The sequence below is a fragment of the Desmodus rotundus genome, chromosome 2 (assembly GCF_022682495.2).
Source record: "Desmodus rotundus isolate HL8 chromosome 2, HLdesRot8A.1, whole genome shotgun sequence".
NCBI classification, from domain to species: Eukaryota; Metazoa; Chordata; class Mammalia; order Chiroptera; family Phyllostomidae; genus Desmodus; species Desmodus rotundus.
The window spans coordinates 149,133,709-149,159,281 of record NC_071388.1 but is presented as its reverse complement, the minus strand read 5'-3'; the positions used below and the strand labels follow the sequence as shown (position 1 = coordinate 149,159,281).

Here is a 25,573-nt window from a genome sequence, read left to right as displayed (position 1 = left end):
CTTGTGGCTGACTCATGCTTACTCATCACGTCTCTTCCCCGTGGTTTTCCCTGACTACTCTACTGAAAATGTCTAACCTAACTCCCACAAAGTTTCTCTCCTCCCATTATCCTGTTGCTTTCTTCATAGACTTTATCACAATTAATCATTGTTTTATCTTTGTCTCTCACTCGATCATAAGCTCTGTGCAAGTGAACACCAAGTCAATTGGATTCCCAGTGGCCGGCACATACAGGATGCTTCTTAAACACCGCTGGAGGTATAAATGCACACCTTCTCTTGCAGGAGATTGCTCAGTGGCCCATGCTCTTCTAGGGGTCATCTTGGCACACGTTTCATTAAGAATTTTTCATAAGCTCTTCCCCCACACACGATAAGTATGGAAAACACATAGTAAAGAATGTGTGTGGTTTTTTAAAAATTGTTTTAAGAGCAAGCTAAGGTTTCTTAGAGAAATATCTTATCCAGGCTTGAACATGAACTACACAATCTTACCACGCTAGAAAGTGCAAAAAAAAAAAAATCTATCAAAGACTATTGGGGCCTGGTAAACAAGACACAGGGGCCAATTCAAAGGGTACCCCATTGACTGAAGATGGAACAGTTTGAGGATTGACAAGAATACTGATTGAGATAGATTAAAACAAATCAAATGTGTAAAAATTTACAAGTTCAGAATGTTATTAAAATTGGTTAGTTTTGGAGTTTCCTATGGCATTGACTCATTGTTCTGAAATGGGTAAAGAGGGGAAAATTTATCTTGCTTCCTTGTGCTAATTGTATTTCAAGTTAACCAAAGAGTTGAAGGGAAAAAGGTCTTCACCCTAGATGGTATCCAACTAATAAGTGCCTAAGGAATGACAAAATTATAAAAACCACAATTTCATACCCTCTAATTAAAACATGGATTGAGATGCCACTCGTGAATAATTATTAAAACTATAGGCATTTTTAATGGTCATGTCAGACTGATATAATCTGAAGTTTTGATCAACATCATTAAAAGTGAGACAACCAACTCTGGCCGGTGTGACACAGTTGGTTGGAGTGTTGCCCAGTAGACTGAAAGGTAGCAACTTAGATTCCTGGTCAGGGCAGAGGGCACATACCCAGATCGTGGGTTCAATCCTCAGATGTGTACGAAAAAGCAACCAATCCATGTCTCTCTTGCATTGGTGTTTCTCTCTCCCCCCACCCCCTTCCTCACTCTCTAAAAGCAATGAAAGAATGTCCTCGATGCTCTGGTTGGTATGGCTCAGTGGATTGAGTGCCAGCCTGCGAACCAAAAATGTCCTCGGGTGAAGATAAAAAAAAAGTGAGACAACCAAACATCATGTGTCTTCTGATGTGATACGATGTACATGCATATCATATCACCTATGTGTGTGTAATGCCACCTATGAAGTATTCTTTGCCAGTAATTAAACCTCTAGAACTAACCATCACTGTATGTGACACCACAAGGTTGTGAAGAGCCATGTGGGAAATTCTGTAGGACAAGTGACTCAATTTCTTTAACAATTATAAAGAGCAATTTAAAAAGTGAGTGTATGTGTGGGGTGAATTTTTATATATTAAAAGAGACTTAAGAGATATATCAACCAAATTTAATATGTGGACATTGTTTCATCCTGATTTAAAGTAATGAACTACAAGAAGTGATTTTTAGATGACTGAAGAAAAATGAACAAGAACAGGGTATTAGTTGATCTTAATGAATTATCGTCAATTGTGTTCAATGTGATCATATCATGTTTTTAAAAAGTTCTCATTTGTTGAAGGTAGATATTAAAATAGTTTCAGGTGAAATGATACTGTTTAGGATTAGCTTTAAAATATTGAAGGAAAATAAAAATGCGCGTGAGGAACACAAATGACAATATGTTAATAAATGTTGAAACTGGAAGTTAAGAACAAAAGGGTCATTATTTTATTCTCTCTGCTTTGTATTTGTTTGAAAATGATCATGATTAAGATTAAAAGCTGAGTTTTGTTTTAATAATGTGTTAGTATAAAATACAAGAAACATACTAAGGAGTCTACGAACCACTTAAAGAAAAATTTTGAAATAGACTCCTACATATCCACAACCCAGAGCAAAACACGAAGCATCATCGTCTCTACAGTTCCCCTTTGGTCCCTTCCTGAACACCTACCTGCTCCTTCTTCCTCAGAGATAACCACTGTTCTGAATTCTGTATTATAACCCCCTTATTTTTCTTTATAGTTTCTTTTCTACTAATGTGCCTTCTTATACAACTTACTGTTATTTTCTATTTTTGAACTTTCTGCAGATGGAATCATGCTTTATGTTGACTCGCTTCTTCGACATCGGTTTTGAAATGATCCCTGTTGGTGCTTTCAGCTGTAGTTAATTCATTCTCACTGCTGCAAATGTTCCAGTGTACGCATATCCCACAGACTTTTTATCCCTTCTACAGTTGATAGACATTTGAGTTATTTTCAGTGTATTGTAAACAAGCTTGTATGTTTCTCATGGTGCACATATAGAAGACATTCTTTGAGGTATATACCTACAAGCAGAATTACTTTCATAGCACATCATGCAGATGAAATTGGGTAATACCAAACTGTTTTCTAAATTGGTGGTTGTACCAATTTACACTTCTTCCAGTAAGCAATGTTTTTAAGATTTTTCTCTTTTACATCTTTACGTACTACTAATATTTCCAGAGTGCTTAATTTTTGCCAGTTTGGTGAGTGTGAAATGGTATCTTATTATTTTAGTTTGCATTTCCTTTAATACTGTGAACATCTTTTCGTATGTTACAGGGATACTTGTGCTTCCTCCCCTGTGAAATACACATGTTCATTCTTTTGCTCATATTCTAACAAGCTGTTTTTCTTTTTCTTATTGATTTCAAGGAGTCCTTTATATATTCTGTATGTTAACCTTTTGTAGTTATATAGATTACAAATAACTATTTTGTGGCCTGCCTTTTCATTTTCTTTATAGAACTCTTTGATGAGTCAGTGTTCTGAATTTTAATATAGTCAAATAGATCAATCTTGCATCCTCGGCCACCTTATTAAAGAAATCTTTCCCTGCCTCAAGGCTATAGAGACATTTCCCTATATGGTCTTCTAACAGCTTTATAGTTCTGTTTTTTACATTTAGGTCTTTAATTCACTTGAACTTTTTTCTTCTCCTTTTGTGAAGCAGGGATCCAATTTCATTTTTTTCCATATGAATAGCCAATTGACCCAGAATCATTTATTGAAAAACTCATTCTTTCTCCACTGCTCTGCAATACCAACTCAGTCATAAATCAAGTGTGTACATAATTGTGGGTGTGCTTCTGGGCTCTCTAAACCAGGCTGAATTTTCATCAGCCAGAAAACAAGGAGAACAGTCCAAGTTTGGTAATTTCCCTTATCACCTCAAGCCTAGAACTTCTGAGATTGCTCTTAACTTGTTCCCTTCCTTCAGTCACTCCTCCAAACCATCACTCCTAGTCCCAGGACATGTTAGTTTATGTCAGTCCTCTGCTTAAAAATATTAAAAGGTCCCACAATGAAACAATATAAAGAACTATTTTAAGTTCCCCAAGCTACAGTTAACAGTGCCAACCTTCCGATTAACATTAACATCAATAGTGCCCACCATGTAGCAAAAACTCAGTAGATACAAGTGTCTCTATAGGATTTCACATAGGTTAACTGTTAATTTTTTAAGGGAATATGATTTGCCTCCTGCCATATCCAAAAAGTTCTCATATGAACTCATATTTAGTTTTGTCAAAATGTATAATGTAGGAATTTATCTAAATCATATGAAGATCATAAATGTTTCAGTTCACTATTTCATTGTTTTAAAGAATCTTATTAAATCTGTTTTGAAATGTAATCATATAAAAACGTCACTGTTTAACACAATCTCATGCATTCCATTTCAGTTTGATTTACCTTTGTGCTGTTAAAAAAACAGATTCCTGGAAAACCAAACGACAAAACAAAGTAATCACGTTCTATTTAATAACAAATGAATTTTTCATTTCATTTTATTAGATGTGCAAGAACTCCAATTTGGAAGTGCTTTCTTACCTAACTGTTCGTACATTTTGGTATTATCTCTTTTTGAGCTAGAATATAAAAAGTCTTCTACAGGCAGCTTCAGGGACCAATTAACTCCATTAAATTATATCCACTTACGTAGTGAACTGAACACTGCTGTCTGGGGCTGTCTAGAGCTGTGACAATTAGGAGATGGAAAGAGGCAGAAAGAGAGAGATTGGTTTTGTATGTCACTGAAGCACCCTGCAACAATATGCCAGCATGACTTTCAAAATGGCCTTAAATATTCCAAACTCAGGGAGTTTCCTTGCTCCTGAGTGGGAGTTGACAGACTGTCTGACAGCATTAGAAAGAGGCAGAGAAACGCTGATGTCTATATCGCGTTCTCTAGTAATGATAGTCTGCCTTTTAGCAGCATCTCCCCTTTAGAAGAATCTATTTGTTGTGAGGGGTGTATGTGTCTGTGTGTGTGCCCAAGCTTTGCCTTCGCTTATGCAGAGGGCATAATTTCACCTCTCACACGTGGGAAAACCAACCCGAAGGACACTAACGCTCCCAAGGTCACCTAGAAAATCAGTGTTGTGGCCAGCGGGGTTGGGTGAGGGTGAACAGAACCCAGGTGTCCCGACTCCAGCCTTGTGATTGGGCACTAAATCATTTTTCCTTCCCTGGTTGGAAAAAAAAAAAATCATTGGGCCGGGGGAAGTGAGAGATTAATCAGATTTCCTCCTCTTTCCCCTTACCTCCTCTCCCCCTTACGAAGATAAAAACTCAGGAGAGCAAACGAGGTGTCCACTCTGCAGTTCTTAAGCTGAGTCCCAGAAATCCACCTCCACCCCGACACAAAGCAACCCGAGCCCCCAGGGTTTCTGCGCGTCCAACCGCGAGCCTGGGAGGTGAGGAGTGGTTTAAAACTCAGCCCTCACCTCCAGCGGGTCCCAGCTTCGCGGCGCCCAAGCCCCGCCTCCGCCCGCCCTTCCCCCACGCCCTCCGCACGCCAGCCCCTCTCCCCTCTCCCAGTCGGGCGCACCCACCCCAGATGCCGCCTGGCACCGATCGCAGCCACCGCCGCCGTCGCCGCCGCCGCACTTTCCACTTGTATTGATCACCTCCCAGCCCCGCTCAGCCTGCTCGCCGGAGCGGAGCTGCTAGCGCACCAGCCCTTGGCAACCCCGGAGCAGAAGGGCTCCAAGGAGGCAACTCCTCGGGAGCGCCCTGTCCGGGGTGCCCTCTGCGTTCTGCAGTGTCTTTTTCTCTACCTGGGAGGAGGAGAAGGAGGAGGAGGAGAAGGACGTCTTGTCCGGACTGGGAGGTGGAGCAGCGGCAGCCACCGCCGCCGGAAAGGGAGAGGCAGGAGAGATCGAGACTTGGAAACCCGAAAGTGCCCGCGACCCTGCACGGCAGGCTCCCTTCCAGCTTCATGGGCAAAGTGTGGAAACAGCAGATGTACCCTCAGTACGCCACCTACTACTATCCCCAGTATCTTCAAGCGAAGGTAAAGGAGCGCGGGGGTTGGGGCTCGGGGGCGCGCGCGGCTCGGGCCCGGGAGGGGCGCGCGACCGACCCCCGCCTCCCCCGACGGAGTTGCTGGATGGTTGCTAACTATAGCGCCGGCCTGGGCTGAGCCGGGCGGCGCGCGGGGCGGCCGGTGCGGAGGGAGCGGAGTGCGGAGATCGGGTTACAGAAAGCCGCGGGGGGAGAGACTAGACAGGAAAGAGCCGCCAGCCCCTTCCTGGCCCGGGAGGCGGGAGGGTCGCGGGGCTGAGCGGCGCCCCTCGCAGAGCCCCTTGCGGAGCGTTGGCTGCTCGGATGCCGGCGCCTGGGGCCCGCGTTAGGACTCGCTGGCGGCGCGGCTCTTCGACCCCTTCTTTTGGGCCCCGCCCTGCGAGCAGTAACTCTTGGGTTCCCTCGGGTGGCACGGAGCCTCCCGCCCCTCGGGGACGCCCCTCAGCCTCCCGCGCGCGCGGTGTCTGGGGATTGGGGGGCGGAGAGGGGACGGGACATTTTCCTCCCCGCCAGCCTCCGGCCCTGGGCGCCCGCCCCTCGCCTTGATCTTTGTGCGGTGTGGCACTTCACCTGGTTACTGATTTCTACTTTTACGCTGGTATTTTGGGTAGGAAAGTGGCCAAAGTTCACTCAGCGTTCATTGATGTCCCTTTTAATCGTCCCTGTAGCTTTTGCGAAGGAGGGACAATGGGCAGATTTCAGTGTAGAGAGAGAAGTGACTTTGTATTTGGTTTAGAAAAATACTACCTTCTATGTTTACCACAGATCGATTTCCAATGGTGCTTTCTCAAAAGTGGCCTTGGCATGCTCTTAGGTAACACAGCTGATGACATGGAGCCGTGCAAATTGCGACTGGCTTTCTAGGGACCCTGGGTACTTGGTTAGTGGGCCTATCTTATTTTTTCAAGAATTGGATGCCCCTGAACTCATTAAAAACAAACAAACAAAACACACACACACACGCACATACACACACACACACACGGGGTCCATAAAGAGTGAGGCTTTCACTACTTTGGAAGCTTCTTCGACAGTCTGCACCAGCCTTGCTAGACAATCAACATCTCCTATCAGGACTCCAGGCGCCCCTCTAGATCACAAAAGAATCAAGTATGGATGCAGTGTCTGAACTTTATTTGGGAGGTTGTAAGCGCGCCCTTATTGCAGGCAGAGGGCATTTCTGGCCTGCTGCAAAGAACCTCTGATTCATCCTTGATAAGCTTTTATTGCTTACATTTTGTGTGGTCCATATTATGCACCTACAACATAGTATTTGTCCAAAAGGACACTTGTCAGCACAGAGACCAGACATTTCCTAGCCCTCAAGGGCCTCATTCTCACTCCCCTCAATTTTTATTTTACTTTGAGTCGCCTAAAAGCAGCGAGATGGTAGCAGCAAGGATATCTATTATTCAATTCTGTGTGGTCCCTATAAATTTGTTTTGCAGGAACCAGAGAGAGATGCCTGATTTTTGCGAACTATATTATAAATATAAATTGTTCAAAGAAATTTTGAGGTGTAATCAATGCACTACTTTTTAGATATCATATATGTTTAATGCACTTGTTTAAATTATGCAGCACTGGCTAAAGGACAGCCTATTCAACACTTAACTATATGAATAATAAATACATACACTCAGGTGAAGAAAAAAGGCCGTGTTTCTACAGGCACATTCACCTTAGTAATTTTTATGTACCATTAAGTTAGAAACCAAGTACATAGCATTTAATATAGCTAATGCAGTGCCATTTGGCTCTTTTTGCCCCTTAAATAATTGAAGAGAGAGACAAACGGCAAGAGCCTGCTCTAGTAATTAGGGTCGGATCCCAGAAAGCTTTAGGGCCCATTTTCTGAAAGTGTGCTTCCTGCATAAAGCATTTAATATTGATTTGTGTTACAGTAAATGACATTCTCAAAACATATCTTGCGGTTTCTATTATGAAATCTGAAATCCTATTACTCTGAATCTCTTTGTTTCCGGAGAAAGACATACATACTCACTTGACCTATATAACATGGTATTAAAGTTTGATAATTAAATCTAAATTCCCTGTTGTAAAGTATCTTGATTATCTCAAAAAAGGGCATCTCCTAAAATGTAAAGTGACTAGTTACAGATTCTAGATAAGCACAGTTGGGAACACATAGGCCTTTTTTCCTCCCTCAAATATTTGTTGGTATCATGGTAGTGTGAGTCATTTAAGAAAAATAGATACCTCTTTTGATTTTTACTTGAAAAACAAGTGTTGCCTAATCTACCTAAAGAGTTAATGAACTCACTTAGAATCTGTTGTCTGCAGTGATGACCCTTGCCTGTGTGTGTGTGTGTGTTTTCGTCGTCCTGAAGTATGGGATAGAAAACATCATTCTCTTTAAAGTACAGTGATGTGTTCACTAGTCAGAGTTGTTTTGAAATTTATGTTTTGGAAGCTGAATCAAAAACTGAGGAATGGCACAGTCATTTACAAGTGATACTTGACTTAAACTTGTGATCAAGGGATGGATGTGATTGTTTTATACCGAGGAAGAATAAACTGTTGGGATTTCTGTCCATCAGAAGGACTAGATACCAATTAACATGGCTCTTGAAAATGAGTTTTCTTACCATACTTTTTAAAAGTTAACGTTCGTCAAATTTATTTTTCTTGTATTAATCATTTAGTCAGTCTGTTTTGGAAAATGTATTTAGTAACTTTTCCCCATAAAAACATATTGGTCACTTGTATATTTTATTAGCAACAACAGAAAACCCTGCAGAGCCATATTACAGCATGTGACCGTATTGATATGTTTTGCTCGTTGACAGAAGGATAGAATTATTAGAAAAATTAATGCAGCTGCATTAAACATAAAGTAAACTAGAGGAGCTGTGTCAGGGCAGCACACAGGTGGAAATGAAGGAAATTGTGAAAATTTCATAATACTTTAGTTTGGAGCAACATAGATTTCAAGTCACCTGATTTTACACGCTTGTTGGGTTTTTTGTACGTCTCTGTCAGGCTGGCCTTACCACAGCAAATTCTCTTTATCACCTGACACATTCAATCCAAGATGTAGTTTGATGTAGCTTCCTATGTACAAGCATACACTGTTCCAAAGGATTTTCTGAATTTTATAAAATGACGTATGTTAGATTATGAAAAATTAAATGTGGTATCCACTTTGAAGTTACACAGCGATAATTCAATGTATTTTTTCCTAAAGATGTGTTACACATTTTCAAGCAGTGGCTATATTAATTTTACATACTGTAGAAGCCACCCTTCAATCATGGTCTGTTTATTTTGAAGATACTGCAACTTACCTAATTGCCATTGCATGTATGCAAATATTTATGAGAATTGAAATACTTACTCTTTCCTTTGAAGAAAGGGAAGTAGAAAATGTACTTTACGTGATTACCTAATTTTTGTACCAGCTGAAAACAATTTGACAAATTTGTGATCTTTGTTTATAGTTATCAAAATATTTCTATAAAATATATCGTAATGAAAGCTTCACTTTTAAGTTTTACGTATACAACAGTGTTGCTTTTCTATACTAAAGAAATGCTTGTTTCTAAACAAAAGTTTGTTTTAAAGCTATTTTTGTGTAAGTGTATGCCAGAGAACATACCTGAATTGAGATTCAAAATCTGGAAAATAATGAGTGATATACTTTGGGATTCTATTAATGAAAGCTACTAGTTTTTGTGAATTGAATTTCTGTGTGCATTAACATTTTGCTGAATTCCTTAACTTTTACTTAGTTGTAGCCAAATGAATATTGCGTCAATCTGTTTCTCCAGGAACTAAGGGTCAGGATTTGATACACAGAACTATTGCGCATTTTAAGGTGGATTGGAGGTAGGGAAGCATGATATTAAGACTTGGAGTGCTTTGTGTATTAAGAAGTAACCACATTCATGCGATGAATAAAATTTGCTTAAATGTGTCAATACAGTAATGTAATATTTTACACAATGAATACACATTATTTTACTTCGGTGAGTGGGGTATTGTGGCTCTCTGGGAGTGGTGTAGGAGCAATCAAGTCATGGAAACGTTAAAATGAAGATGCATTATGATGCAGTGTTTTAGTGCCTGGCCCTTTGGATAGCTATTTCTTTGGAATTTTCCATAGTGAATATTATTTTTTATATGTTGGGAGCAAAATTTTAAGCTGCCAGAAGAGAACAGGAAAAGGTAAGTGAAGAGAAGTAGGGAAGTATTCAATCATTTAGTATTAGTATAACTAAATCTACCTTACAGGTTTGGCAGTCTTGGCTTCGAATTAAATTCAGATATGGGTGACTTTCATGTAATACACTTTTAAGAAAAACATTTTTAAACATTACTGATTTATTGCTCAGACTTTGTATTTTGCTTACCGGTTTATTGAAACTATAAAATTACCCCAGCATACTTAATGAGTACAGAAATTTTAAGTTACGGGTCTTTTAGCTAAAGACAAAAGGATCTTTTTCCTTTTCTTTTTACTCAGGAGGGAGTCACCAGAAAAGAAACAGTTTTTTTCCTATATCTGCTTAATCAGTAAAATTCATGCAAGGAACCTCTAGAATGAAGGGGTCAGTAAGGGCTTAGTAAAAACGATAGGGGCCCTCAATATTGTTCATTCTTTTTAAAGATGAGGAGTTTCTTGTTTAGTTTGTTTTTTAGCGGGTGCTCAGTTCCCAAAAGTTTATTTCCCCCAAGCATGACCTTGGTGTTCCGCCGTTAGTCTCTCTTCAAAGGATATCAGCACCTCCCTAGTTTCTTGCTTGATTCGCAGAACAGTAGGTGCTAAATAAATGCTTGTTAGTGACTATTATTATTTAGAATAAGTACCTGCAAATTTTTCTAGACCAGTAAGAAAAATCATAGACCAAAATCTACAAATATAATAAATAATCCAGCCCAATTTTCTAATGAAATATTAATAATAGGTTTGTGTTTTGATTTATTTGTTCTATAATACAAACTTTCAAATATTTTTTGAATCGAGTAAGATCCCTAAAATGAATCACATATCAATTGGTCAGTGCTTCATTTATGGAATCAAAAGTGCCTTTCTGTGCAATCTTTATTACAAAATAAGGTGCCAGAGAAGAAAGCTCATAGTGTTAGGTGGAGGGGAGGAAATGTTAGGATGAATTGGTGACTCAGCCTGTCTTTGCCTTCTCTCACTGGCCCCAACCAACACAATCCAAACTTTTCCTGCTTAATTTTTAAGAAAATCCTCCTTTTTACCAGGGTATTTCAGAATTGGTAAAAAAAAAAAAAAAAAAAGAGGAAAACGAACAAAAACCATTTACTTAGTGGATAATAACTAAAATATAAACTGTCATTGAGGTGTTCAGAATTATAGTTCTCTCTCAGTTTCTGACTGTCGCATAGCCCTAAACATGCTATTCAGTTGTCTAGCTTCTTATCACATTCATTGGGATATCATAGGAATAAGCGGGAACACGGCAACTTGCTCTTAAGTGGAAGTGTCTTACTCAGTAACGTAGCTTATTCTAAAGAAAATGTAGTAATGATATGTCGGTAATTTAAATGCAGTGCTCTAATATTTGGAATGTATAGAGCATTCAATATTGAACATTGGGCTTGGGGATTTTATGCAGAATGGATTGTGCTGTTCATTTTAGTGAACAAATAGTAAAGCCTGGTGGAACTTGGCTGTGCCTCATGAGAGGCCACACTTGTATGACAACAGACAGTTACCAGTAGTTTGGTCAGACGATACTCAGCGAAATGTCTTCTTAGCAGCGCATGTGCAAACATACATGCAGATAGGAGTGCACACACAATTCTACAACAGAAACTAAACACTTCTTAATCAAGTCCATCCGTACAAGGGGAAAAGTGTAAAGGAGATGTTGACAGCTAAGCCAAAGAGGAACTGAGCAGACTGAATGAACAGACTGAACATGTCTCCGAGAACTGAATTCCTGATTTTTGCTTAGTGCATCTAGTCTCCTTAACAGAAGTACATGAGTATTTTAATCTTTCAAACAAGCACTGGTAAATAAGTGTGTCACAGAGCTTGAGAGAAAGACACAAAAAGGGGAGGGGAAAAAATCAACATCCTAGATATTCTAGGGGAGAAAATGCATAAAACTGAACATTGCCCTTCTCCATACATTGTCTTTTGGATAATTGTTAATTGAGTGCACTTGTCATTTCAGAGGATGGAAAGCAGTCTTCTGGACAATGAATGTGAAAACCTGGATTCTAAAGGAGAGTTCAGATGCTCATATGAACAGCTAACTTGCTTATAAATCTGGTACTGCCAGCACACAGTTCAATGTCTGGTGGATGATTTCCTATGTTGGCTGTAACATCTGTATTCTGGAATTAGGTTAAGTTTTAAGCTGGTAGCTTGTTGGAAAATTGCAGAGGCTCATGGAGGGCTAAAATACTAATCGACTGTGTGTTTTCTGACTGACCCCAGAGCACTATCCTCTGCACTTGACATTGGGAAAGGTTAGGGAGTATAGTATGTGGTCCCTGCTCTTCAGCATCTCACCAACTATGAGGGACTACAGAATAGACACAATACACAGAGTAAGCAAAGAATATTTACAATAGTAGTACACCTAAGGGTCTGAGTGGCAGAGAAGGCACTAAGGTCTACATGTGAGATTCAAAACAGCACCATGTGTTTTGTGAGAAAAAAGTAAAGTGTTAGCTAATTAAAGCTACCATAAGCCTGAAGATTTTGGAAAGAAGTTGGGCTTTAGATTAATGAATGAAATTTTTTTTAAATTGATAATCTGCAATGTTTTGTATTTTTTCTGCTTTATAATCCTCTTATGAGTACTTAGAATTTTAAAGAGCAACATTTTTTAGTATTGTCTGTGAACTCCTTCCCTTCAGATTTTCATATTCAATTAACTTACTTTACATTTTTATTTTTCCAGTTTTAATGCTTATAAATGTGCACAGGCCAACCTGTTAGGGTTGTGAAAAAGTCTGAGACTATAATCCTTAAATGATGACATAATGCTCATACAGAAATGTTACTTTTGTAGTTTTAAACCATTTGAAGTGATGTTTATTTCTTTTAATTTGTCAGCCTTCCTCATGGCAAAGGGGGAAAAATAAGTTTGGCGTTTTATTGTGCTGCTAAGGAGGTGCCTGCAGTGTACACAATGCAGTAACAATGTGTCTGAGTAAGCTGGTGTTCCATCGAAAAACAACAGACTTCTATTATTTCGGATCTTTCGTGGGTATAGCTATTTGTTCTCTTTATTTGGTCATTATCTAGTTTTAATTCATTTAAAATAAAATGTTACTCATCTCTGCAAATGGAGCGCAGTCTTTTAGGAGTCCTGTTGTCCTCTGTTTGGCCTTCGTGTGGGACCTGGAACCCATCCCTCTGGCTGCTCACGGAAACACGTGCTCTTGGGCTGCTGGGTCCCAGATAGAGAGTGGCTTCAGAGAACGGCTTTGTGTAGTAAAACCAGACCTTTTGGTAGATGTCCAACGTATTCTTTACTGATCTTGAGGGAAACATGCATCATCTTCCTAGCTCTGCAAGTACGTGTGGCCCATTTTACATGATGCCAGTTTGGGGGTTTTTTTTGATAAGTTGAAAAGTGCAGTGATTAGAATGGGCAGAATTGGGTATATCGTGGAATAGTGTGATCTTAACTTAAATTTCTTGGGGGAAAAATCAAAGTTGCCAAAATAAATTTTAGATAGTAAATTTACATTAGTCTTATACTTACCTCTTCAAGAGATGCTTTATTATGTTCCCTGTGTAATACTTTTGAAACATGGTGAATTGAGAGTTGCCATTGGAATTCTATTTCTACTATTGGAGAACCTCAAAACACTTTCTTACCTATGAAAGAACAAGGAAGTATTTCCTAAACTGTGAAGTTTAGAAATATTTTCCAAAACTTAGAAAACTCTTCTAACTTTTTGTTTGTAAGAAAAAGTAAATCTCATTAGAAGTTTGGAATGCTGTCGGCTTTATACCTTTGTCTTCTGAACAGCAGTTTGGATTTTTCACCAACAGGCCTTTGACAAATGCAAACATTTATAAAAAGAAAAATTTGGCCGTTTTTATTTTCCGGTTATTAACTGCAGTACTCAAGAGCCCTGCTGCCTACCACAAAGCACAGCTTTGATTGATTTCATTGTGTTAAAAATGGAAGTCCTTAAGAAAAGGTCCCTAAATCAGTCTCTCTGTAGACTTCATTCCACTGGATCACTTGCATACTTCCATTAAACAACAACAACAGCAGCACAGGGAGATTTGGCTACCAGAGAAACTGCTAGAGCAACAATTCTAAAGCAGCACAGATGGCATTTTTCTGGGGCTTTTTGTGATTTGTTTGATGATTGGGTTTACCTTACTTTACAAGTGAGTTGTGTTTCCTACAGGTTTTACTCCCAAAAGTTTACTTGTCAGTTATTTAGAACTTAAAAACTCAATTCCTGGTTTCACATAGAGGTACCTGCAGAGTGGAGTGGGTGGGGATAGAGTCCCTGAGATTGGGCGGTCTCAGAGTGCGTTTCCTTTTCCCTCACTCCTGCCTTGTTCTCCCTGCTCCCCGACTCGGACTGCACCTTTCCCTCCGCCACTCTGGACTCACTTTGCAGGAGCACGTCCCCTTGGTGGATCTACGGGGTGATTGTCCTGTGTAAGCACTCACACTGCATTTGTCTGAAGCAGGGGCCAAGTGTGCCTGGCTTAATTTTGCTAAAGAAATCTTTACTACCTCCTAATGCTACAGATTATGATTAGGAATTTCCCAGCTACAGTTGCCTCTTTGAATTTGATTTTCTGATTCCTTATTCAATTTTATGTGGAAATTTAAAATAAAATTTTATCTGTTACTGTTCATGCATGGTAAAGAAATGTTAAAGTAGTGCAGACATGATGTAATACTTTGAACAAAAGAACATGATTAGCGTAATAGAAAGTATTTTGATGATAAATGTATACTCTCATGAGATTGGAATATAACTATGACAGTGAAATGGTGAGATGTTTACAGTTTTTCTTCTCCCATGCTTAAATATTTCACAGAACTACTCTTTATCTAAAAATAATCACAAATGTATTGTGTTTTTTTAATTTGTAAAAGGCCAAAAAAGATGTTTCTTGGAAATAGTTTCTCAGATTTTAACTTTAATGGCAAAAATCTTAAGTGTTAATTTTGACTTTTTTTAAAAACTGATTCTACCTTCACACGTAAACAGGATTTAAAACGATGGTGGGTGATGTCTGGTGTTCTTTGCACCCCTCCGTCTCCATCATGAAATGCACGTTTGTGTTTCAGCCGCACAGGATGTTCTTCAGTGCACATCCTTTGAGCCTTCACAATTTGATTTGACTCTGTGGTCTGACGAGAGCATGTTCAGATAAGTACAGTGTGATAGGAATCTGTGTCTGGGCCCTAATGAACATCTGCTTTCTAGGGCGCCACCGCAGCACCTTTCTTTGTTTCCTTTGCCTTTTTGATTTAAATCTTGTTTAAACCCTGCAAATGGGGTTGTTTTTCAATATGCAAATATCCTATCTCCCTTTTTAGGAAAGAAAAAAAGAGAGATTTTAAATATGAATGCATTGGGAATTTAAAAGGAGTCTGCAGGAGGCAAGCCCACGGCCACAGTTCTACTATGGATAACTCAGACATATTGTGCTAAAATCATCGAGTTAAGATCGTGTAGTTGGAACTACCTGGCCAGTTTAATTAAATTCAACAAACACTGAGCAGGCATCGAATTAGGCCTTGGAAAGTGCAAATATGTGAAGAAGACACGATTTGTGCCATCATGGAGCACACTGGAGTAATTTTGTTTGTTTCTTTGTTTAAAATTTGTATTGAGGTAGAACACACATGCGAAGTACAGTGCACACATTTTAAATGAATGGACGTTCTCTTGCAATGGGCACCCAGGTCACTGTAGCATTTCCACACTGGCAAACACCCTCCTGCTCCTTCCCGGTTTGTACTCCCTGAAACAACCATTAGTCTTCCATCTTTGTAGATTGGTTTTGCCTGTCCTTGTACTTCACAAAAATGAAATCTGATAGTATCCTTCTATGTCTGGCCTCTGTAGTGCATCGGTTTGGTTTGATTCATCTGTGTCCTTATGTGTAGCAGATGTTTGTTCTTTTTTTAATGCTATGTAGTATTCTATCACAGAATAGACCATGATTTATCTCTCTGCCTTACTATTAATGGGTACTTGGATTATTTTTGGCCAGTTGCTATAATTATTTGTGTTCGTATCATTTGGTTAACACGTGCACTTACTCATAAGAGAGGAACTGGTAGGTTTTTGGAGTTGGTATTGATGTGTCTATGTTCAGCTTTGGATGATATTACCAGGTATTACCAGGCAAAGCATGAGAAATCTGCTGTGCAAATCACTTGTCAGGCCTTCTAAGTTTAGTCTATCTGGTAGGTGGTATCTCGTTATGATTTTAATTTGTATTTTCCTGATGATTACTGATGTTGAGCACTTTTTCATGTATTTATTGGCCAAATGGCTATCCTCTCTTATGAAGTGCCTTTCAACTTTTTTGCTCACTTTTAAGAAAATAACAGATACATTGACTATAATTCACATAACTTACAACTTAATTTTTTGCTCACTTTTTACATTGGGTTTTTCTTTTTATTGGTTTATAGCTTTTAAAATGTAGTCTGGATATAAATTCATCATGTATATGTATCAGAATATTTTCTCCCAATTTTCAATTTTTCCTTTCACTATCTGATTAGTGTCTTTTAATGAACAGAAGTACTTAATTTTAATGAAGTCCAATTTATCCATCTTTTATGATTATTGCTTTTTGTGTCTATTTAAGAAGTCTTTGCTTACTTTAAGGTCATGGAGGTATATTCCTATATTTTCTTCTAGAAGATGTATTTTACCTTTCACGCTCAGGTCTGCAATGCGTATCTGATTAATTTTAGTGCTCGGTGTGGATGGGGTCGAGATTTGTTGTTTTTTTCCCTCCGTATGAATATCCAATTGATCCAGCACCATTTATTGAAAAGACATTTTCATTTTCTCCTTCGAATTTCAGTGTTGCCTTTGTTGTAAATCAGGTGACAACATTTACGTTTTTCTCTCTCTGGATTCTCGGTTTTGCTGCATATGTAGCTTTGTGTCAGCACTACGTGGTCTGACGTTTTGTAGCGATGTATTAAATGTATATTCTTCAAAGTGACCCTAGATATTCTTGACCCTTTGCAATTATTTATAAATCTTACAGTCAGTTTGTCAATTGCCATGAAAAAACATACAATTATTATTGGAATAACATTAAATCTATATATCAATTTTGGGAGAATCGATATTATCCAAACTGTAAGTATTTATCTTCTTATTTATTTATGAACTTACCACTTTTAAGTAATTCATAACAAAACATGGAAAATTGTTGTAAGTGCTTGTTTTTTAAATACATCTGATAATTGCTTCAAGATCTGTAGAATGATAATTAGCATAGGCTCTGTTAAGAAAATTCTTTTGAGGAGAGAAAAACACTATATTTATTATCAGGAATCAAAATTAATTTTGAAAAGTAGCTTACCAACTGAAACTTACTGTTTAAGAACAGATGGCATTATTTTCTTGGGGTTTTTTTAATGCATCTCAAAATATGGCTGATTCTCCTTGTACTCTTTATTCTTGTGAGGCTTTGTTTATTTGATGCTGTGACTTCTCATCACCCTATCTTATACAGTTATAAACATAATAATAAATTAAAAATTAGTTGTATTTGGAGGATTTTCTGACATCCCTTGTGATTTTGTTCATTGTGCCCTGGATATTGTGAAAACGAAGACTGGGAATGCTGCTTAGAAACAGACTTTTAAGCAAAAGAATTTGCAGCTCTATGGGCTTCAGCTCCTTCAAACTTTTTCTTAGGTGTTCTAAAAATCACAGAGATATACTTCATGCTTTAAGGCTTTGATTATTGCCATATTCAGCCAGCCAAAAACAACTACATAGAACTTTCAAAGCTTATTAGTTCTGGCTAGGTTAGCTTAGGTTGAGTAGGAGGTTGAATAGACAACTTCTGAAGTTCTTTCAAGTCTAAATTTCAGGATTCTGGGAATTTATAACATCCAAGAATCACAGAATGTTAGAACTGGAAGGAACTTTAAGATAACCTGGTTCAAGCTACTCATTGTACAGATGAGGACGGCTACCCAAAGTGAAGAACCGAAAGTAGAGCTCCAGAGAGACAGAGATTTGGGGGGAGTGGCAGGAGGGCCAGAGATCAGGAGGGTGGAGGCCTGACCTCACATGGTTACTCAATACAGTGGCCTTTAAAGGAAGAAAGGAGAAGGGAGGCCACATATAGCTTCAGCGGTCATTCCCGGAAATTTATCACAGAGGTTGGGCTGGTGTGTAACTGGGGCCAGCTGGTGTCTGCGCAGCATCAGCAGTGGTCACTCTGTCTGAGGTCACCCCAGCAGGTAGAGCAGGCCTGACATCTGCAGTTACTTCCATGAGTGGGACCACTTCTCCTGCTGTGCCAGAACTGTGTTCAGAGCTGATTCTGCTTTGTTCTAATGTTTCTAACTTTGCAGATTTGGGGTAGCCTGTAGTGGGGTCCAGCTCATCCTCCATGACTTCCGGCCTGTTCATGGCCTTGTTCTTCTTCTGGATTCCTCCTTTACCACATTCCTAAGGGTCTTGTTTTTATAGCCCTGGGTCTGGGGCCAAAACCCTCCCACTTTTTTTAGCATGCCTGGAGCTTCCCCATGTTGGCAAGCTAGACTCCAGATGGCTTCATTCCTGCTAACTTTCTTCATCTTGCCATCACCATACGCTGTAACCTGTTTGGTCACCTCCCCACCCTAATCCAGAGAGGCTCTGACTAAAGCCCTTTTTTGTTTGTTGAAGCCACCCCCTTGTTCGCCACTCTGAGGAGAAGCACCTTCTGCCTAATGCCAGGCACTCCACACTTGTCTCCAGTGTCTCTTGTTTTTTCATGAGACATTTGACCACAGTTGACAGCCTTTGGTACTCATCCTACGATCATGCTGCAGGACCTGTTTTGGTTGGTTATTATGTGGAGAGCCTGGGAAAAACAAGGTGCCCAGTATGTGGCATCACGAGCCCAGATGTCACTTGGACCTAGCTTTTCTCTCATGTTGTTTGGATCATATACTCATTAAGTACACTGAAAATACCATGCCTGGCTAAATGCTATGCACTGTGGAAATCAAATACAGGAGAAATTGGGATATATTAAGCAAATTAGAGAGAATGATTTTTCCACAGTTTACAAAGAGATTCACTGGTGAAAACGCCTCCTTAGTTCATTTGCATGTTTCAGAGATTATTACAGGTCCCTAAGCCTTTGAGAGAAAGTATAATTTAAAGTTAAGTCATCGGACACCATGGCTTATTGAAGATTAATTAGATATTAAGAAAAACAGTTAGTGAAATAATTTCTTAAGTCAGTTGGAAAGAATTAGTTTATTTTGTTATCCTTGATTTGCACCCAGCTTCTTAGGAATGCGTGATGGAGTAAAGGTGCAGTTGTAGCTACCTTTGTTTGTTTGTTTTTTCTCACTGTTCCAAGAATCCTCTGCACTGATTGGCTCGGCCCTTTAGTTTTTCCTCCTGTGAGTGTGTGTAACCGGAGCTGTGAACTCTGGAAGTCGTGGGCTGCACGGAAGGAAATGACAGAAAGGGCTGCGGGTGACTGAAAGTGTTGGGGTTTCTTTGTTGTCAGTAAGGAAACCAAGTTGTTTGCGGCCCATTTTTAGTTGACAAGTGTCATAGCCAGTGTTTCCCGTGTGGTGGTATGTTTAAAGACTGGGGAGTGGCGTTCTTTTTAGACATTTTAAGGTGCCTTTTTACAGAGCAATTGATTACTTGCACTGGAGTGTTCTCTCAGGTGGGATCCAATGAATAATCTGAAACAACTGATGATCCCAAACCTTTTCCTTAGTGTTCGTGTGTAAATTCCTCTCCCAGAACGCAGCAGTAGCCTTATATTTGGATTTATTTTACTTAATTCTCAACAGTGAAAGGTGGGCTTGCTTGATGCCTTAGAAGTCATGTACATTATTCGTTTAAGTTAAAAAGGTACATGTTCAACCAGAGTGACATAAAGTCCAAAAGGAAAGCTGGGGTTTAAATAAGCACATGAGTAATTATTATCCTAAGAAACAGAGGGAATTGTCTTTCTGGTCCAAGTTTACTTCCTAAACTACAGTTTCTGGTTTTAGAACCTTTCATCTAACTTTCTGAATGTGTTATGAAGATTTTGAGCACAGTTTGCCCACATTTTTCAAAATATACAGGCAAATTGAGGGATATATATTAAATTCTGTGTTGGTTATAGGCCCCTCCTTAGGCATCTTATAAAATCTCGTTTTTAGGATGCTTAAAAAGTGGAGGCATGAGAGTTTGCTAATTTGATTTTTCCTTTTCTTACTATATTTAAACCTCCACTGTGTCATCTCATCCAAGGGTGTCCAACTTGCAGCCCAGAGGCCGCATGCAGCCCAGGAGTGCTGTGAATGCGGTCCAACACAAAACTGTGCATTTACTTAAAACGTAAGATTTTTCTGTGATTATGTGTCGCAATGTATTTAAAGTGTGGCCCGAGATAGCTCTTCTTTCTTCCAGTGTGGTGCTGAGATGCCAAAAGGTTGGACACCCCTGACCATACTGTATAATAAATTTACATTATAATCTAATATAACTTAACTTGATGGGGGAAGAGACTGAAGAAGTCAGAAGATAGCAGGGAAAAAAGCATGTGTGTAGTTATATGTATGTTTAGTAACAATTTAATGTAATATTTTGATAACATTAATTTGTGTACTTATGGTCTCCTTTACAAGAATGTAAGATTCTTAGAAATGTATTTTGTTCATTTTCATGCCCGTTGTGATCTTTTGCACATAGTAGGTACTTAACAAATGTTTATTAAATTGGATTCATATTCATATCTTTTGTTTTCTAACATGATAAACAAATACGAAGCCAGAATTTTTTAGGAATGAAGTGCTTCTTAAAATACACACGTGAGTAGAATAAAAATGGGCTAAATTACCTAAATAATTCTCTCAGTCCCTGGCTTTACGTTTAGATTCCTAGTTCACGCCTAGCAGGCTATTAGTACTCTTAGGCTAGTTTGTCATTGTCACGTAAGCCCTTTATGTAGTACAAAAACAAAATTTTCAATGACTAATTTAAGTTAAATACAGTGAACATAATGTACATAGAAAGGGGAGGCCCATTAAAATGAACGTTTCTACTCTGTTAGCATAACTTTTGAATGTCATCTGGTTGGGGCATTAACACTGAAGAGCAATTAACTTTATTTTTAAAAGGGCTGTATTTCTAAGAACTATGTTTCTTCAGACTAGCTGGAGGTCTCTAAGGGCCCAGAACTGTATCTGAAAGGATAAGTGATTATCGTTGTCAGGGTTCAGACAGAAAACATATGGCATACTTAAACTTGGTATTTAGGGAATGTTTAATAAACAAGAATATTTGTGAATGTGTTGGCAGGCCTTAAGGGGACCGGAAAGGGATAATAACACTCTGAGGCCAGCAGAAGGTGGGCACCTTCCCTGAACAGGGTCTAGAGCTAGGGGTGGGAACCTTGTCAAGAGCCTAGAAGGGTGTAACCTGATTTGTGAAGAGGGCTGCCTGCCTGAGAGGAGCCGTGACCTTTAGCTGAGGACCAAGACCAACACACACTGAGCAGACATCCCTGACGTTCCTCTTACCTTGGGATGTCCTGCCAGTGCCTCCAATTGGAACCTGTAGGAAGTTGGAGGGAGGAGGATCCTTTTGATGCAAGGCATTATGGGTCAGCCTCCCAGGGCACAGAATAGGGTGCAGAAGAAAGGTAGACAGGCACACAAAGGTATGGGGATCAGTAAATATTGGTTGAATAAATGCACAGCTGCTTACTACTTTTCTTAATGGATAGTTTTATTTCTTTTAATTAACAATGCTACTTAACTGCCTTTTTAAGATTCTGCATTATTACTTGAACGAGCTGATTAGTATATAGTGAGTGCCTACTATATGCAACGAATTTTGCCGGGCCTGTTGTTATTGATAGTAGATAACTTTCTAAGGAAATTAGCTGCTACTGGAGTTGTAACCCCTTTTATGTAATAATTAGATACTGAGAACAACCAATCAGGTGTTGATATTAAGTACTTGGAGGTGACATAAAGTAACTTAAAGCACTTCATTTCATGTAAATTTCAGAAGCTTGGACTTTAAAACAATACCATAGTGCAGCTCTGTCCAGTAGAACTTTCTGCAGTGATGAAAATGTTTTATATCCTCAGTCTGATGTGGTGGCCACCAGCCCCAAGGGGGCCATGAAGCCCTTGAAATTTGGCCAGTGCAACTGGGGAACTGAATTTAAAATTTTTAGCTACATGTGGCCACTGGCTGTCCTCTTGGACAGTGCAGCTATAGAGCATATATCAAGTAAATATATGCTCCCTGATTTGATTTTTGTAGGAAATCTGTTTGAAGTAAGAAATGAGATCTTGCATTTTCAGATTTTCAGATTGCTCATCTCCATATATAGGAACCATGCAAATACTGGTGACCAGAATGTAAAGTAAAAAGAAATCAAAAGCAACTAAGGTGAAGCAGGTCCTAAGGCTTGGCTAATAAAAGCAAAGGAAAAGATACAGGAACCCTTTTATGTTATACAATTCCATGCTTTACAAATGTAGCTATATTTATTTAGACAGAGTTATAAATATTTAAAAATAGATTGTTGTATCCAGGTTTCTCATCATTAAAAAGTCCACTTCAGTTAAAAAAATACAATTATTTCTATGATGTAATTTTTCTGGATATTTGATCCTTCATTATCATACTAGTTGCTTTGTGCATAAGCAGTTGGTTATAAAGAATGAAGATAGGAAATCTAATGTATACAGCTAGACAAAAATACTATGATATATTAAAGGTGTATATATTTTTAAGACTTTCATTTTAGTGGCTTTGTTTCATATTTTTTATTTTCTTAGCTTTATTGGATACATGTATATATTATATGCAAGGGGGTCCCCAAAATGAAATTTATTTATACAGATGGTGTATTTATTCTTATATGTTTAAACTCCAGTCACCTTTAGTCTCCTTTAGATGCAGTACACCTTTGAGACTTTTTTCCCACCGCTCAAAACGGTTTTTGAACTCCTCGATTTTGATGCCTTTTAGTGCCCCTGCTGTTTTTTGTTTCACCTCTTCCACATCTGCAAAACATTTCCCTTTGAGGACTTTTTTCATCCAGGGGAACCAAGATGTGCTACTTAGGGCAAGATTGGGTGAATAGGAAGGGTGGGGCACAGGGGTCATGCTGTTTTTGGTAAGAAACTGCTGAATACTCAGTTCGTTGTGGGCAGGTGTGCTTGTAAATTAGCCATCGTGAAATGGGCAAAGACATTGAAAGAGTCTTCAAAAATATTCACTGAAGCCAAGGGCAGCCTCTCACAACACCACCAGCTGGTACACTGATACAGATGGGTTCCTGGAACACTCACCTAGCTGGGGAAACCTGTACTATAAGAGGCTCACCCTCCAGAAGGTAATTCTGATTTTTTGGGTCCCTTCTTGTGTATTCATTCAGCTATATGATAAAAGCTGAGTACTGTTGGCCATTTTCATAACACCTTTTCTTCCTTTTAGCTTGTCTTTAGAAATCTGTGTTAAGGTCAGAATCTGAAAAAACGATCACTTGGAATTCATAATTATTCCATAAAGACAAACAGAGTACCACATCATAAATATGACGTATTACCTATAATGCAACTCAAAATACTTTTGGGGGGGGCAGTAAGTTTGCGAGTATTTGTTTTCAGGTTATTCTTATTGTACTGAAGTCTACCTTTTACCTACCTTTTTCCTACATTACACTTTATTTGATCTGTGTTTAATAGGACGTAATACATAGCAGACTGTGCCTTTTAAAGGAACAAGTTCTAAGTTCGTTACAGCAATTTTAAAATGGTTCTTGATGTACGAACTCAGGAATGTTTTTATTTTGTATATTGTGGTAACGTATACAAAACATAAAATTTACTGTTTTAAATACTCTTACGTGGAAATTTTTGTGTCGTTAAGTAAATTCGTATTGTTAAACCACTCATGAACATTTTTTAATTCTTAATATTAAGAGGAGATGTTTCCAGTTTTGTGGAGTTTTTTCCCCTCATCCAAGAAGAAAAACAAAATCATCCATAAAAATCTTATTCATTATCAGTAAAGAAAATACCTGCTAATATCCTGTCAAATGGCATTTTAAAGTGGTAGTAAATTAGCAAAGCTATTGTAAGCTTGTTCATCAACATACGAACTGAACATGTTGAATGAAAATGGCACTTTAAATATGAAAATGCAATTATTTTTCTTCTTTACCTTTCCCTTCTGAAGGGATTTTGTCAAAAACTCCGCTACAGCTACAGGACAGTGATGCGGTGTGGGGAGGGAGGGCTGTGGGTGTCGTGTGTGGGGTACTCCATGCTTCGTGTCTGACTCACCTTCCTTTAATGTATTTTTCAAGTTTGTATAATTATATCCAGATTTAAGCTTTCTTTCTTTTGTTCATTTAATTGAGTTCTTGAGATGGTACTAACACAACAATGAAATTTTAACTAACTTTCATGTGTGATAAAAACACATAATTAACTGATAAGTTTGTGAAAATATAAAAATTAAAACTAGCTTTCTTCCATGACCCGGGTTCCTCCTACTTACCTGTTGTCATAGTAACCAGGTAAACACCACTAAAACCACTGGGCATCAGAAAAGTTTCTCACATAATTTGTGATGCAAATTCATAGGATCTTTAAAAACATAATCTTATTTGGGTAGGGGAAGGAAAGATTCAAGTAATGGAAGAGAAGAAGTCACACTTTATTTGAATATAGAGAGTTGAAGGGGTGGAGGTCTGTATTGCTGAGAAAAGCATTTTCAGAGCAGACTGTTCTGGTATTTTATACCAATTATGTGCAGCTATTGCTTTGAATAAATTTTGCCGTCCTGCTGAGATTTCCTTTTTCCAAATCCTGGAGCAATTATAAGTTGGAAGTCTGGAATGTATAAACAATGTCCTTTGAACAGTAAATGAGCCTCATTCTTCTAAAACTCAAAGGTTGCAATGCACTACCTTTTATTCTATGGTTCTCTGCCTATCCTTCCTCCTTGATCAGCGCACAGAAACTAGTATCTACTTCGTGTGTACAAAAACATGAATTACTGCTTTAGAACAATTATGTCCATCAAAGTAACAAAATCTCTCTGTTGCTATCGCATTATAGTCAGCATTCTTACTATCTGTTCCTAATAGCTATTGATTACATGTTTCTGCATTTCCAAACTTAACACAACAGATTACCTCTGTCCATAGACCTAGAAACAAAACACCGCCCCCAGTCAGTGTTCATGGGGAAAGAAACGACACCTTTAGAGCACCCCATTAGACCGAGTTCCCAGACGTCCGCTAGTTCAATGTGACAAAGCCGTCTGCACTACTCATGGCAAACAACATACAGAATCCCAAAGAGAAGTCAGCTGTCACTTGGAGTTAACTATAAAAAGCCTGAGCTCCATGATTTTGCTGAACTTACAGACCTTATACAATGTTTACAGTAAGATTTGGAGGGTTGCCTAGCGTTGGAATATATACAATTAAACAACACAGTGGAACAGCCCTTTTATGTCAGCACCGCTCAGGACCGCCATTCTGCTCACGAGGTAGTCTTCTTGGAACCCCTAGCATAAACAGGGATAGAGAACAGTCACTTGTAATGCTATCTGAGTGCATGAAGGGTTTTACTTTATTTTATTTTATTATTTTATTTTATTCTCTTCTGTTCTGTTCATATAAACCCCATGGAAACTAAAGATAACAATAATAAAGAGACATCACTGAATAAGAATTATTTCTTTGACTGTGAAAGAATGTAATACTTTTGTTTGCAGCTGAGCCTAACCACTCAGCTCTTTGGACTTTGATGTAAGCTTATGTAAATAGGGGAGATTGTGTTTGAATTTATTA

General features: G+C 38.7%; 1 protein-coding gene and 1 long non-coding RNA gene across 7 annotated transcripts in view; one reads left to right on the top strand and one right to left on the bottom strand.

Moving 5' to 3' along the window:
- The window catches only part of LOC139440700 (uncharacterized), a 100,693-nt gene extending 95,510 nt beyond the window's left edge, over positions 1-5,183 (bottom strand). The window contains exon 1 of the long non-coding RNA XR_011650882.1: positions 5,070-5,183. This is a non-coding gene — a long non-coding RNA (uncharacterized lncRNA). The remainder of the gene's footprint in view (positions 1-5,069) is intronic.
- Positions 5,097-25,573, top strand: part of RBMS1 (RNA binding motif single stranded interacting protein 1) — a 206,322-nt gene continuing 185,845 nt past the window's right edge. For all 6 annotated transcript variants that reach the window (XM_045187468.3, XM_024579881.4, XM_045187469.3 and 3 more), the window contains exon 1: positions 5,097-5,530. In XM_045187468.3, coding sequence (XP_045043403.1) covers positions 5,456-5,530 — 75 coding nt within the window. In that variant the 5' untranslated portion in view covers positions 5,097-5,455. The remainder of the gene's footprint in view (positions 5,531-25,573) is intronic.